Source organism: Lissotriton vulgaris, chromosome 9, assembly GCF_964263255.1.
Source record: "Lissotriton vulgaris chromosome 9, aLisVul1.2, whole genome shotgun sequence".
Taxonomy (NCBI): domain Eukaryota; kingdom Metazoa; phylum Chordata; class Amphibia; order Caudata; family Salamandridae; genus Lissotriton; species Lissotriton vulgaris.
Genome location: NC_141697.1, coordinates 1114330964 through 1114344790, shown reverse-complemented (window position 1 = coordinate 1114344790; position 13827 = coordinate 1114330964). Strand labels below are relative to the sequence as shown.

Sequence of the window (13827 nt, the reverse complement as noted above, 5' to 3'; positions counted from 1 at the left end):
TCCAATATAAAGGCTTTCAATGAGGGTCTCAGTAGATTTATACTTGAATTTGAATTTAAAAACATTTGTATAGCGCGCTTATACCACACGGTTTCTTGGCGCTTTTTAGATTGCGAGGAGACAGCGGGAGCAGAGGGAGTTAGACAGCGAGAGCTCGGGAGAAGAGCAGGGTTTTAAGACCTTTCCGGAACTCTGTGTAAGAAGGTGTCATGCGGAGTTCCACAGGGAGGGAGTTCCAAAACACAGGAGCGAGAACCGCACATTTTGTTCCGCCAGCCTTTTTCTTTCTGAATCGGGGGGGTGATTAGGAGTGCCAGATGGGTGGAGCGAAGCTCTCTGCCCGGTGTGTAAGGCTTAATGGCGGAGCAAATGAACTCCGGAGCGGTGCCCATTTTGGCCTGGAAAGTGAGGCAGCCAAGCTTGAACAAGGCTCGCTCTTTCACCGGCAGCCAGTGCAGTGCCTGTAGTAGAGGAGTGGCACGATGGAATTTAGGCAGGCCATGGATCAGGCGGGCAGCCTGGTTCTGCACTAGCTGCAAACGGTGAATGGCATAGGCCGGTGCGCCGTTATAGATAATGTTGCCGTAATCAAGGCGCGAGAGCACCATTGCCATCACTATAATCTTTAGGGCAGGAAGGGAAAAGAAACGAGAGACCTTCCTAATGGTTCTGAGGGAGAAAAAACAAGAGGAAACAACAGAATCAACCTGTGAGTGGACAGAGAGTGAGGGATTAAGAAAGATACCGAGAGTTTTGACTTTGGGAGCAGGGAGCGGGGGGACACCAAGTGAGAGAGGCCAGTGAGACGGGGACCAAGGACTGCAACCACCTCCGGTCAAGACTAGCTCTGTCTTGTCCGGATTGAGTTTGAGGTGGTTGCAGTTCATCCAATCCTGGATGAACGACATAACAGATTGAACGTTCTGGAAGGATGAGGGTGAGTGAGAAAGGTTGAAAATTAGCTGGAGGTCATCGGCGTAATTAAACACCGTGACCTCAAGCTGCTGCAACATAAAAATGAGGGAGTAGATGTATAAATTAAACACAAGAGTACCTCCAGCCCTTGTGTGGAAGCTTAACATGGTCCACTAGGCTTGTGGGGCCACCCTTGGAACCTTTATATTCATGCTTCATTTCCTTTCTTGGAAGGTGGCATTCCTTCCCTCAGGCGTATTAGTGAACTTTAGGCACTTGCCTTACAAGAACCTTTCATCAGGTTCTCAACTAAAGGGTTGTCTCATCTTCAACCCTAAATTCCTCCTGAAGGTTAACATCACTCTTTTACCTTTACCGTAATCAGACCATAGAGCTCAAGTTTTTTCTGCAGTGGAAATGTAATAGATGTCAAAAGAGTTCTTATGTATTGCATCAATAAAACCAAACCCTCATGAAAGTCTGGCCAGCTCTTTTTAGCCTTTGCAAAGCCTAACATGGTCCTTCCTGTTTCTAATTCAGGTATAGGATAGTCAAGTGCTTTCCGACATGCTACCATAAAGCGAAGAGTCCTATGGCACCTCAAGCCCACTCCACCCATATAACGGATTTTTTCATGACTTTCTTTGGAACATCCCACAGACATTTGCAAAGCATCCACCTGGTAAACCACGCATACATTTACAAAGCAAGGCACTCTGGACGTCCTAGGCCTCCAATAGGCTATGGTTGGCCAGATAGTATTGAAGAATTTGTTCCAGGCATCTGTATCAGCCACATGCCTGCCCCGCTTTACAGATGTTCTGCTAAAAAATTAACATTTTACTTCCAGTGTTACCATCTGTTCATAGCGTGTTGTAGATTCACATGTGCCAATTCTCTTCTCCATAAGATTGGGATGATTTCTTCTTTTGTTACCTTGACACTGCACAATGTGCACAGTGACCATGCTACACTCACTCAACACTCCACAAACTTTCTCACCAGCTTTGTGAAAAAAAATCTAATCCTTCCTTCTAAGGAACTCAGTTATTATCAATAATATTAATATTGGGACATGTCAGGTTAATAGAGGCACGCGTCAAGGCTGCCCTCTATCGCCAATTTTATTCGCCCTATTTATTGAACCTTTGGCGATTGCAATCAGGGGTATAATGACCGACACAGTACCCGTAGCCGGAATGACAAATATAAAATTGTATGCCGATGACATTGCTCTATTTTTAAATTCCAAGCCCACAAGTCAAGTCAAAATTTTAAAAATCTTCTCGGACTTTCAAAACTTAGGGGGCTATAAGATAAATGTTAATAAAACGGAAATAATCTTAGCTAACTGCACTGTAGACAATTTACTGCCGGAATTTAGGCAGATTTACAACACGTGCCCAAAGAGATATCTGGGAATATTTATCTCGGAAAATTTAGAAGATCTGTATTCGTTAAATTATATACCTCTGTTAAAAAAAGTTGGCTCTCAATTAGATCACTGTAATCTACTGTTGTTATCTATAATGGGACGGGCTGCCTGAATTCGTATGTCTATTTTACCTCTTTTTAATTTCCTTTTTAGTGCAGCCCCTTGCGCAATCCAGGTCTCATTTTTTTTAAAAGTGGATGCCATGATTTCCTCCTTTCTATGGGAAAAAAAATTCCGAGACTTGCACTTAGCACTTTGTATCCCCCAGCCGCACAAGGAGGGTTGTCCCTCCCAAACATTAGAGAATATTATTTTGCTACTTTTGCACATCCCAGTTTTAGGTTCCTTTTTTTAGATGATCATGAGACAGACAATTTCTTTATGAGGAAGATGTTGTTGGAATCTAAAATTACAGATCCCATAAGAATTACGAAATATCCAAATAAGGTCCGCTATAAGTCCCTACAGTGGCTATCCAAGCAGAAAACCCAGCTCCTGAAATACTATGGTATTTTTAGAATAAGCAGTTCAACTGATTCAATCAATTTTAGTTTTGGAGAGGGGGGTTGCCTGGATAAAAATATAGCAAGATTATGGAAGGAGAATGGCTTTGAGAAGATCGAGGACTTCCTTTTAGGGAATAGATGGAAATCCTGGGAGGAAATTACTAGCCAGATCCACCACTCGAACACAATATTGAAATGGTCTTTTTTTATGCTCCACGCGGAGTTTAGAGAGCTAGATATATGTAATCTATTCCACAAAAGCGATATATCGATAGCATTAAATAATCCAACGCAAAAGAAGATCAGCATTTGGGTTAAAACACTAAAAGAAGACAATTCAATTGAATTTTATAATAAGGTTAGAGAAAGGTGGAAAAAGAGGGAAGACATCGAAATTCATAAATTAACGTGGGATAAAATTTATAAATTCAACAAATCTATCTTCCGTGGTGCTAATTTCAAACGTATGCAATTTTTTAGCAAATGGTTAATTTACAGAACTCCCTCGTTCCTACACAGTATATATCCCCAAGTAGACAATAAGTGTTTCCGTTGTGAAGAAAAGGGGACTTGGAAACACATTGTCTGGGAGTGCCCTAAAATACAGGAATTTTGGAAGGAAGTAGAAAAATCCCTCAGTACCACGACCAAAGCCAATATTTTATTTGATGAATTTACCTCTGTCCCAGGCTGTTCCCGAGCCCCACTCCCCATGATGAGTTCCTGTTTATAGCATCACTGATAGCTAAATCGCTTATCTTGCAGTGCTGGAAATCAGAGGTAGTACCAACCCTACAAGTGTGGAAGGCAAAATTACTAAGGATTCAGGGAAGGGAAAGAAAATATGCACTGAGATCAGGGGCTCTCAGGAATTATGATAAGTATTGGAGTGTGTTCGAATGCTAGACTGCCTTTGTTGAATATTGATTTATACCACTTCCTCTTTTGTTACTCTGCTGGATCGATAAGATAAATGCACTATGCACATTGCACTTTATGAGTAGCTTTTAAACTGTCGAAATTTGAATATGTTTTTATATTTAAATGAAGTCAGTGTAAGTTGTTATTGGTTTTTGATTTCTTTTCTGTTTTGTATACATACTCTACCTCGCACTCTATTAATCCTGCTGTGGACGTGCCATGTAATTTTTATTCTGTGTTTATGAACTCTCAATAAAAAAATTTAAAAAAGGAATTATGTTTTTGGTTTTGCATGGAATTAAGGTTTTTGTGTGCGAGCTTTCAAGAGAAACAGGGTATTTCACAAGGGATGTGTTGGGAAGTTAAAACTGGTCCATTGTCAAGAAGGACAATTTAGTAATTTTAACACTGTGTTTGGTTAATTAAAACAATTAGAGACCGTTATATTTAGAGCAAGATATCAAAAGATGTACCAGACAGAGGGAGGCTATTGTATCAGTAACTTTTAAACTAAATTTACAGTAAATGAAATATTGGATTATGGCTGTAAGGTGTACACTAGGGTGTTCAATTGATTATAGTATTTTTTTTATAATCTAGCATAACAAACTTAAATAATGAGTCAAAACTGCAGTTAGAGGAAGGTGATTGAAACTAAAGCTGAGCTTTATCTTCCACTAATTCTAAAATGAATTTGGTGTAGACTATGCGACGGGCAGTTGACATTAGTGAGGCAATAGACATGCAGGTGGAGCAGAAAACATGAAGGAAGGACATTTGACACAGGATTGCAGTAAAGTAAAGGAGATTCAAGATGAATATATCGTTAAATGCTGATTAAAAGCAGTTTGCCAGATCAATGGTGAGTGTAGAGCTTACGAAACTGAGTGGGATAATTGAGCGATAAAGGAATGCAAAGTTTGTAATTAACTGGACATCTGATAGGAAACTAAATGAAATGAAATGTGAGAAAATTCATTCACAATAGGCAAGCATCCGATAAGGCAGTGCAGGAGAATGTAGCCCAAACTTCCCTGTTCAGAAGTGGCTCAGGCATGGTTGTGTACTAGCCCCCTTCCTTTTCAACTTGTATATAAATGGCTTTGGTGTTACACTATCCAGGGAATGCCGGGATCTACCCTGCATTGGTAAATGACCTATAGGAGCTTTACTATATGCGGATGACGCTGTTCTTTTATCCTGCATGCAAATTGGATTGCAAAAAAGTGTCACAAACTTTGTAACATACAGGTCTAGCTTAGAACTTAATGTCAATATACCAAAAGCGTATGTCATGAAATGTAGTAAGCCGAGTGTTAAGTGTCGCAACATTGCTATTGACAACAAGACACTGGAATTTGTTAGCCATTTTTCAAACCTTGTTGTTGTTTTCGATAAAGGAGGGGCATGGGCATACGCCATTAGAGCAAGAAAGTTGCAATTCGTCAAAGCCATAGGAGCTCTGACAAATTTTGCCAGAAAGCTAAGTAAGCATCCCATTGCCGAATTGCTCATAATTTATAAAGCTAGATGCATTTCAACTGCCGTGTATGGAGCCGGTATATGGAGACATGTAAATGTTGATTCATTGCAGACAATTGAGAATAGATTTTTTAGATATCTTTTAGCTACCACAAACAGCACGGCTACGTGCATTGTCCATGCCTAGTTGGGAATGCCATATCTGACCGACCTGATAAAAATGCAGCCGGTCCTATTGTGGCGCAAAATCTGGTCAAGCGTGGCCACAGGTCTTAAAAGGGACGTGATTGAAGATTGCCTGAGACTACAGCGTGTTTCAAGTATCCCATGGCTTAACTATGTCAAGCATTTCGTGGCCACCTTGGGACACCCTGAATACTTCTACAACCCTGTTAGCATCTCTACCATCCAAAGGCAAGAACTAAAGACCATCTGCATGAACATTTTAGAGAATTTGAGATTCTCGCTTAATAATGACAAACCGACTGTTAGAGAGAACCAGTTGCTACTGAAAAAACAAGGGATATAACCATATCTCTTAAATACAAAGGGAAGTTATGACAGGATGTTATTAACACGCTTACGCTTAGGTAATTTTCATAACACTGTTACATTTCCAAACATGAACGATTGGTCACGCCCCCTAGACCCATGCCCATTTGACGATATATCCCCACAGACCACGATTCACATTATGTTTTTCTGTACTTTTTATACATTGTTAAGGAAAAGATGGACTTTGCCAATTTTAAAAGAGCTAGGACTGAGACAATGCCGTCCCGCATTTATTAAATTACAACTTTTAGAAAATGAAATTTGGAACAATTGTATAGCTAAATATACGAAAGGGGTTGTAAGATGTAGAAAAAACAATGTAATATCCCATCCCCACATTGTGAGCAACTGGACGATGAAGCACGATGCTGAAGTCTTTTTAATAATGTTTTTTAATTGTTTTTCTTGTATTATACTCTTATGATTTAATATTTGAATTGAATAAAGCGAATTCTGATTTGATTTGATTCACAATAGGGGGATAGATTCCAGAATCTGTTGAGATATTTAAATGATCTATGGGGCAATTGAGAGAAAAACTTGGAAATCTTGGAAGCTCTGTGAGTTAAGTTGCCTGTACCCTACACATGTTCAAATATTAAAATACTATTTCATGTCATTAGAATGTTGATGGTACCAGCAGTAGTTTTATGAGTGTGCTAATTTACTAAAAACAAAACATATTTGTACTGAATTTCATGACACAGTTGAGCCAAAAATACATTTGTTGTTATGAACTCAGAAACCTTATCATTAAAAAAAATATACATATTTAATGATATATGTAAATCATTGTTCATATCTGTTTCAAACTTCATTGTAGCAAGGCCAAATTTAATCAGTGCTTACTACCCTGACAGTGCGTTGATGGATAGATGTCTTGCGGGAAACTGTACACTTCCAGTTTCTTAATGCATTAAAAATAAGACACTATTATTACAATAAGCAGAGAATGTGGTTGGCAAACTTTTTAGAAACAAACTATCTAGTGTAAAGTATGCATCAACATCTTTCTAACAACTTTTACAAAATAGTTTTATTTGTGCAATTCATTTGTGTGTTTTAGATTCTATTCTGCACCAGTTGTTTGTTGTAAGATTTCTTGGATCAATGGAAGTGAAAGCAGAAGAAAATTCCGACATTGTTTATGAAACCATGCGCCAAATTCTAGCTGCCAGAGCCATACACAATATTTTCAGGATGACAGAATCACATTTAGTTGTTACATGTGACTGTCTAAAGTAAGTTGCATGCTACTATTCTCTCACTGTGTTTTGCCTGTTTGTTCACGTTCTTTGCATACTCTGATAATTTTTTTTTAATATACAGGTTAATTGATCCCCAAACACAAGTCACAAGGCTGAGGGTAAGTGGGCACTACTTTAAACCGTACTGATAGATGAACCGTACCTATCGTTGAAGTTATTAAACGCGTTTTGTGTCTAGCCCAGTTGCAAAGACTTTTGTTTGGGTCTTTACCACTAATTGGCAATCATAGTTTTTTGAGTGTGAGTCTTAACATATCTTAGCGTAGTAGTTCCTTAAGTTAGCATGTATCAAAAAGCAAAAGTACGTATTCATGTTTATCTTTCCAAATATTCGTAGAACAGATCGCCATTTAGACTAAATAGTTATATTGTTCATAGATTTTGTTTGACATATAAATGATGGAAACATCTCTACTTTCACAGTTACTTTGAATATATATATATATATATTTTTTAACCCTGGTGAATGTTTTAAAATTTGACCATAAGTTAGTGAAATTACAAGATGGCCATCCTATTTTCAAACAAGAAGTGCAAAATCTAGTTGTAGTTCTGGGTCACTTATCAAATTCATGCCTCGTACACCTACTGCAGACATTACCTGGTCTTCTGCAGGCTCTTGTACCTTGGGCACTAATTGAGCATGTTGTGTTGCAATACATTTCAATTTGAATGAGCTTTCCTTTTTACAAGCCGATAATGCATTGATCCATCATTTTTGAGAAACCGCTTTACTGTATGGCCTTCTCATCCATCCATGCTATACCAGAGACATGAAGCAGGAACACACTTTCATAAGCAGCACCCCTGCATGGAGACAGCAGAGTTGCAAAAATACTACAGCATGACCACTTTAGTCTGCATTATGGGGAAGCCAGACCTACATGGTTCATTCCTTAAATAAAATGCACATCTTTATAGTGTCTATGCCGCATACCTCTAGCACGAATGCTACGTGCATATCCACATCATCGCCTCATTTAACTGCCATGTGGGCAGATATTGCATGGCGCATTCCAGATGTGTGTTGTATCGCTTATTGATATCAGCACACCATTTAGAGAGCAGAAAAATGCATCAGTATTGAAAGAAACAAATTGTTTATTTTTTCTATATTTCAACTATAAAGGTCAGTATAAAGACATACATTTGTAGCACAGTTATTTAGAAGTGATTTAATACTCTAAACTTACATTTGCAGTTCCCGTTGCCAAATGTAGTCTTGTGTGCCACACACCAGGAAAATAAACGCCTTTTTGGATTCGTACTTCGTACAGCAGGTGGAAGAGTTGAGGGTCGGCCAATATCAGTCTGCTATATATTTGAATCTAACAATGAAGGAGAAAAGGTACTTTTTTCAATATTCTATGGTTCTTCAAACACATTTTAAGCAGTTTTATATCAAGATGAGGTTTTGCTTCTGGAGAAAGGTCTAGGAACATAGGCTATTGTAGATGAAGCTCTGATGTTTTTTTCTTTTCATTGTGCACATCCCAGTCTCACACTTGCTGATAAATCTTTTGTGGCTGTTGTGAAGGCCACCAGCAAAATTGATCTTTTAGACAACTTGAAATCTTGCTTTCTGTGTGTTACAATGTGACTTGAAACGAGATTGGTAGTATTGTAAAAGAGATTATCTCTTGTGTTTATCATGAAGCTGGATGTCAATGACATTCTCAATTGGCTTGCCCATGGATGGATGGTGAAGCATTATGAAGATAGTCTGGGACCAGGTTGGGTGTCTTCAGCAATTACTGGAACTGGCCATTCTTGGCAGAGTTACTGAGGATACCTTGGCTGAGGGATGTGCTGATTATATTTCGTATTAAATTGGGATGTGAGAAACTGGGTTGTTGGCTGAGGGGGGTGAAACTCTACTTGATCAACAGCCACAATCCTTATCGAGGTCAATCACAAAAAGTCACTAAATAAGCCTGTGCCTAAACCTTTGGTACCTTGGCACAAAATAAATCAGTTAACTCTGAGGCGATGTGTGAAGTATTTATGCAGTACACAAACAGTTATATAGTGAAAACACACCGCAAAAAAAATTCCATACCAATTCAGAAAAAAAAGAATAACATTTCATCAATTACTTGAGACCACAACAACAAAAATTCAATCAGTAGAATTGAAGTTAGGCAATTTTAAAGACCTAGATAAAAGTAGCGCCTTAAGGCGCAAAGTGCCAACTGAGGGTATCCACCTGTACAGAATAGCCCCACTACCATCATCGCCCCAAATCAGGAGACAGGATGGGGCCATAAGGGCCCTTCTGCTGGGATACTTTTACCCTCCAGGGAGACCCCCAACAAATTACAAGGCAGAATGGTTGGGAGGAGAGAACTTTGAATCAGAACTAACAACTTAGATTGCGATCGGCCCAGGCAGCTACTCCTTAATATTCCAACAATAAATAGATTTGGTGGTCTAGACGGAGTAGATTGACTTCAGCCCAAGAGATATGGGCTGAAGGAATACCATCACCAGAGAGAGCTAAGGTGAAAACTGTCCAAACAGGGTAGGTCATAGGCCAGGGTATGTCATCACGGGTGTGTGAAACTTGTGGGACAGCAAGGGACGAAACTTATAGATGTAATATGGCTACAACTAACAGTCAATCTCGTATTCCACCCAATGAGATACTCAGAAGTCACATTTGTGTACTGGTGGGACCCCGCACTCACCCTCCCCTGTACTTGCTGTCATAGATAGCGGGCCGGATCCATTGAGGCTGCGAGTTCTATCTTGGAACGTAGCTGGACTAGTTCCCAAGACGGATAATCCCGAATGGGGAAGATTTATTGAACAACATGAGATCTGCATGTTTCAAGAGACTTGGGCAAGGGGGGACATCCCCAAATCAGGCTACGCTTAGCACAGCGTAGCTGCAACATTGGGGGAAAGGGGAGGCCTTCAGGGGGGATTTTTATCTGGGTGGGTGTACATTTGGGCTGTCCTGCTAAACAGTTAGAAACATCCTCAAATGATATTCTGTGTGTCCTCCTTAACTTTCCATCAAGGATCACAATCACCCTAATAAATGTCTACTCAAGACCAGTTAGCCAAAGTCAAGAGTCCAGGACACTTGATGAGCTAACGACTTTTCTCGCTACTTTCCCTGATGAAAAATTGGTTATCTTTGATCATACCATCTTAGGTCTCATACTGGCCGTTGCCTGGTGATTTTAGGAGGGGACTTCAACGGTCAGTATGAGCCCTTAGATGGATGATCAAAGATAACCCATGTGAATAAGATCAACATTGGGCTAGCCCAGAGACTACTAGTCCACTAGTAGGAATCTGGACACCTTTGGTGCTCCAGATGAAATCTCTTGCATTAAAACATTCACTGAGGGTATGCAATGGTAGAACAAAGTCCGACACACCAGGCAAATAAACCTTTAATAGACATGGCTCCATACTAGATTGTATTCTGATTGATATAAAATCTTGGCATAGGGTAGAAGACTTTAAGATCGAGCCATGTCATGATAGTGACCACAATGCCTTAATTCTAGAGTTGTTCACGCCAAGCACTAGGAGTGCTACAGGTCTGACTGTGCCAGCTGATGGTAGATTGGCCCTTACCAACTGCAGGAAGAGAGTCCGATGGGCGGACATAAGTCAATCCCATGAAAAGGTAGTCTCCCTGTATCAAACCGTTATTCTGATTCTTGTGAAATCGATGCAGTCTGTCTCAGCTGACGGCACTTCAATTAAACTTTTGAAGTTTGCCCATAACCATACTAGACTAACGACTACTATGGTTGACTTCCTCTTTCCGACCCAACAAATCGGAGCCAATAGAAAACCTCAACATCCCTGGTATAATGAAAGATGCTGAAAGGCCAAAATAGCTTTGATTTCTGCCATTAAGGCCAATGATAGACCATTGATTAAAATCAATAGAGTGGCCTATCGAAATAATATTGATGAGGCTAAAAAAGGGTGGGAAACTCTGAGAAGCTCCTTGGGCACCCGTGATATGAGGACATTCTGCAACATGGTAAACACAGGTAGTTCCAAAGGAAAATCAGCTGTAGAATCAAATCTAGGGGCAGATGTGTGGAAGAACCATTTCGAGTCCCTCTACTCGAGGGTAGAGATAGAGGACGACGCAGTGGATAATGAACGTTGTCCTCTACATGCCGAATGTCCCAATGCACTCATGACTTCCCTTAGAGAGAAAGATGATACCCGATGATAATACTCAAAGAGTTAACCGGTGCTTTAAGCAAAATAGCACCAGCAAAGGCACCATGGGATTTGTTCCGAAGTGAACCTACCATCTGGGCACCATATTTCTGTATCTTATTTAACGCCGTCCTGCAAGGTATGGCAATTCCCGCTATTTGGACTGAAATCATACCAGTCTACAAAAAGGGATCTCCGTGGCTTCCCACAAACTACAGGCCCATAAGCCTTATCGACATTAGCCAAAAAATCTTTGCACTTGTTCTTTTGTGTTGCCTACAGGGCTGGATGGAGGAGCATAACATTCTTGGCCCGTTCCAAGCAGGGTTCAGAAAAAAAAGAAATTCACACTGGATCAGATTTTCAGGCTACAATTATTACACTGGAAGACCGTTTTTATGAAGGGTGGCAGCCTCTATCTAATATTTGTGGACCTGAAATCTGCATTCAATTTGGTGCCAGGAGATACGTTGTGGACAACCCTGCTAGAGATGGGGGTCCCAGTGTATTTGTGCCAAATCCTGAGACGGTTACATGAAGGAAACTACGCGCAAATAAGTTTTGGCAAACACGGAGAACTCACCATACCCATTCCTGTAAGCAGAGGTGTCCGTCAGGGATGTGTCTTTGCCCAGACCCTTTTTAGTCTTTTCATAAATGGGCTCGTTGATTTCTTAATTATAATAACAGGGACCCCCTGATTCCACATAGAGTTCCTAGGACAGGGCAACAACAAATATAATAAAACTTCTTCCTAGGCAACCGCTAATCTGTTGAAAGTCAGGTTTAACATAAACTTATAATTGAACAAAAGCCTTAATATATTGACAAACAAAGAAATTATTAAACATATATATATATATTTATTTGGTTGTTATACATAAAACAACATACAATTGAAGAAAACAACATACAATTAAAAGAGGTAGTAGCAGAAATCTTATAACATAACCACCTTTACTTACTAAATGCAAATCATAAAAATTATCTATGTCTTTTCGGCGATGAACCGCCTTCTTCAGGAGAACACTTGATTTTCTAAATAAAAACAATATATATTTCAAACATTAAAAAATACAGTACATTGAGGCTAAAGGTTGTACAAAGATGAGAGGTACAAGAAAAACATGCTAGAGCTAACCATGTGATTTCACTATACATAAGTGCAGATTCTCGAAAATAAGAAATAGAACAAGCATGAAATATCAAGTTGATAAGTGCGTAGAAAAGTCACCAGAACCTGAGAGAATCATGTTAAAAGATAGTTTAACCATGGTGCTAACATAAACAGAAAGAGTGCAGCCAAAAGTTCAAAAATGGGCAGATAAGGAAGAGGATATAAATTCTTACCCATACAGACCGCAGAGTCTGTACCCCAAATGATGAAAAAAGCAAGCTATAACTGATGTGCTGCTATAAACGCATGAAAGACAAAAAGAGAATGTAAGAAAGATGTAAAATGAAGGAAATTACACTACCCCTGACATCAGATGATGACTAACATATAAAACATCCGAGGTAATTCCTGGTTGAATATTACAAAACTTGCATAACAGATGAAGAACAGCGTGATACCAGATTGTAGTGGACTGAGCCACACAAGGCAAGTCTACCAAGAATGACGACAAAATATCCGGCAAAAAAGATTTTAATAAAGGCTATGTTACTTCAAGGTAAAGTACACACCCATAAATATTGTTAGTACCTGATAGAGGTCAAAAACCTAATACGAAGGTATAGAACGATGAATATAGGTAGAAGTACTTGCTGAACCAACCCAGCGTATCAGTAAGTCTGTAATAAAAAGGCAGACATACTAGCGATAAATCACCTAATAGTAATATACATAGCCTATGTCCCAAAAGATGTAAACTAGGACGATAAGTACCTGTTTTATTGTTTACTTATAGAGACACCGGGAGACGGAAGATATATAGTCCACTCAATGGCTGCTATTTAATGGAAGCATTGGCCTGCGGAGGACCTAAAGGGGGAGATGCCACATAATACTAGATTAAAACATGTGTTATATATCTTTACTAGAGAATTAAGGCCCACACAAAGATAAATCTGTAGTTACCTGTATTGTAATAAATTAGGGGTATTCAAGGATAATTGAAACCCTCTACGGTTCCCAAGATAATGGGGCCACCGGCGCTGGAGATATTTATTTTTGATAATCTGCAAGAAAAAAAAAACGGATATACTTGACTAACGTTAGCTAGTACATAACGTCCTGCGGTACGTACACTATAATCAAACCAAAACATTATCTGTTCTGAACTAATTAAAGACTAGCAGCGAATAAAACGCCTATTGAGTTACTTACTGGGCATATGCGCATCTACAGTCCTCTGAGGAAACGGTCCGGCATAAACGTTCAGTAATGGTAAAGGCGCCATTTATAAAACCGATTGTAGTTACTGACTTACCGTAATTACGTCAGAGAGACTCACGTGATCAGGAAGTGACTTCGCTTCGAGTCATGAGAACAGGACATAGAGTGCAAACACTAGAAGGCTAACCAAGATTCCATTAAGATGACGTA

The 13827-nt window shown here is 39.5% G+C and overlaps 1 protein-coding gene across 2 annotated transcripts in view; it reads left to right on the top strand.

Moving 5' to 3' along the window:
* The window catches only part of APPL1 (adaptor protein, phosphotyrosine interacting with PH domain and leucine zipper 1), a 249693-nt gene that overhangs the window by 154499 nt on the left and 81367 nt on the right, over window positions 1-13827 (top strand). For both annotated transcript variants that reach the window (XM_086939118.1, XM_086939119.1), the window contains exons 17-19: window positions 6881-7055; window positions 7144-7180; window positions 8284-8430. In XM_086939118.1, coding sequence (XP_086795244.1) covers window positions 6881-7055; window positions 7144-7180; window positions 8284-8430 — 359 coding nt within the window. The remainder of the gene's footprint in view (window positions 1-6880; window positions 7056-7143; window positions 7181-8283; window positions 8431-13827) is intronic.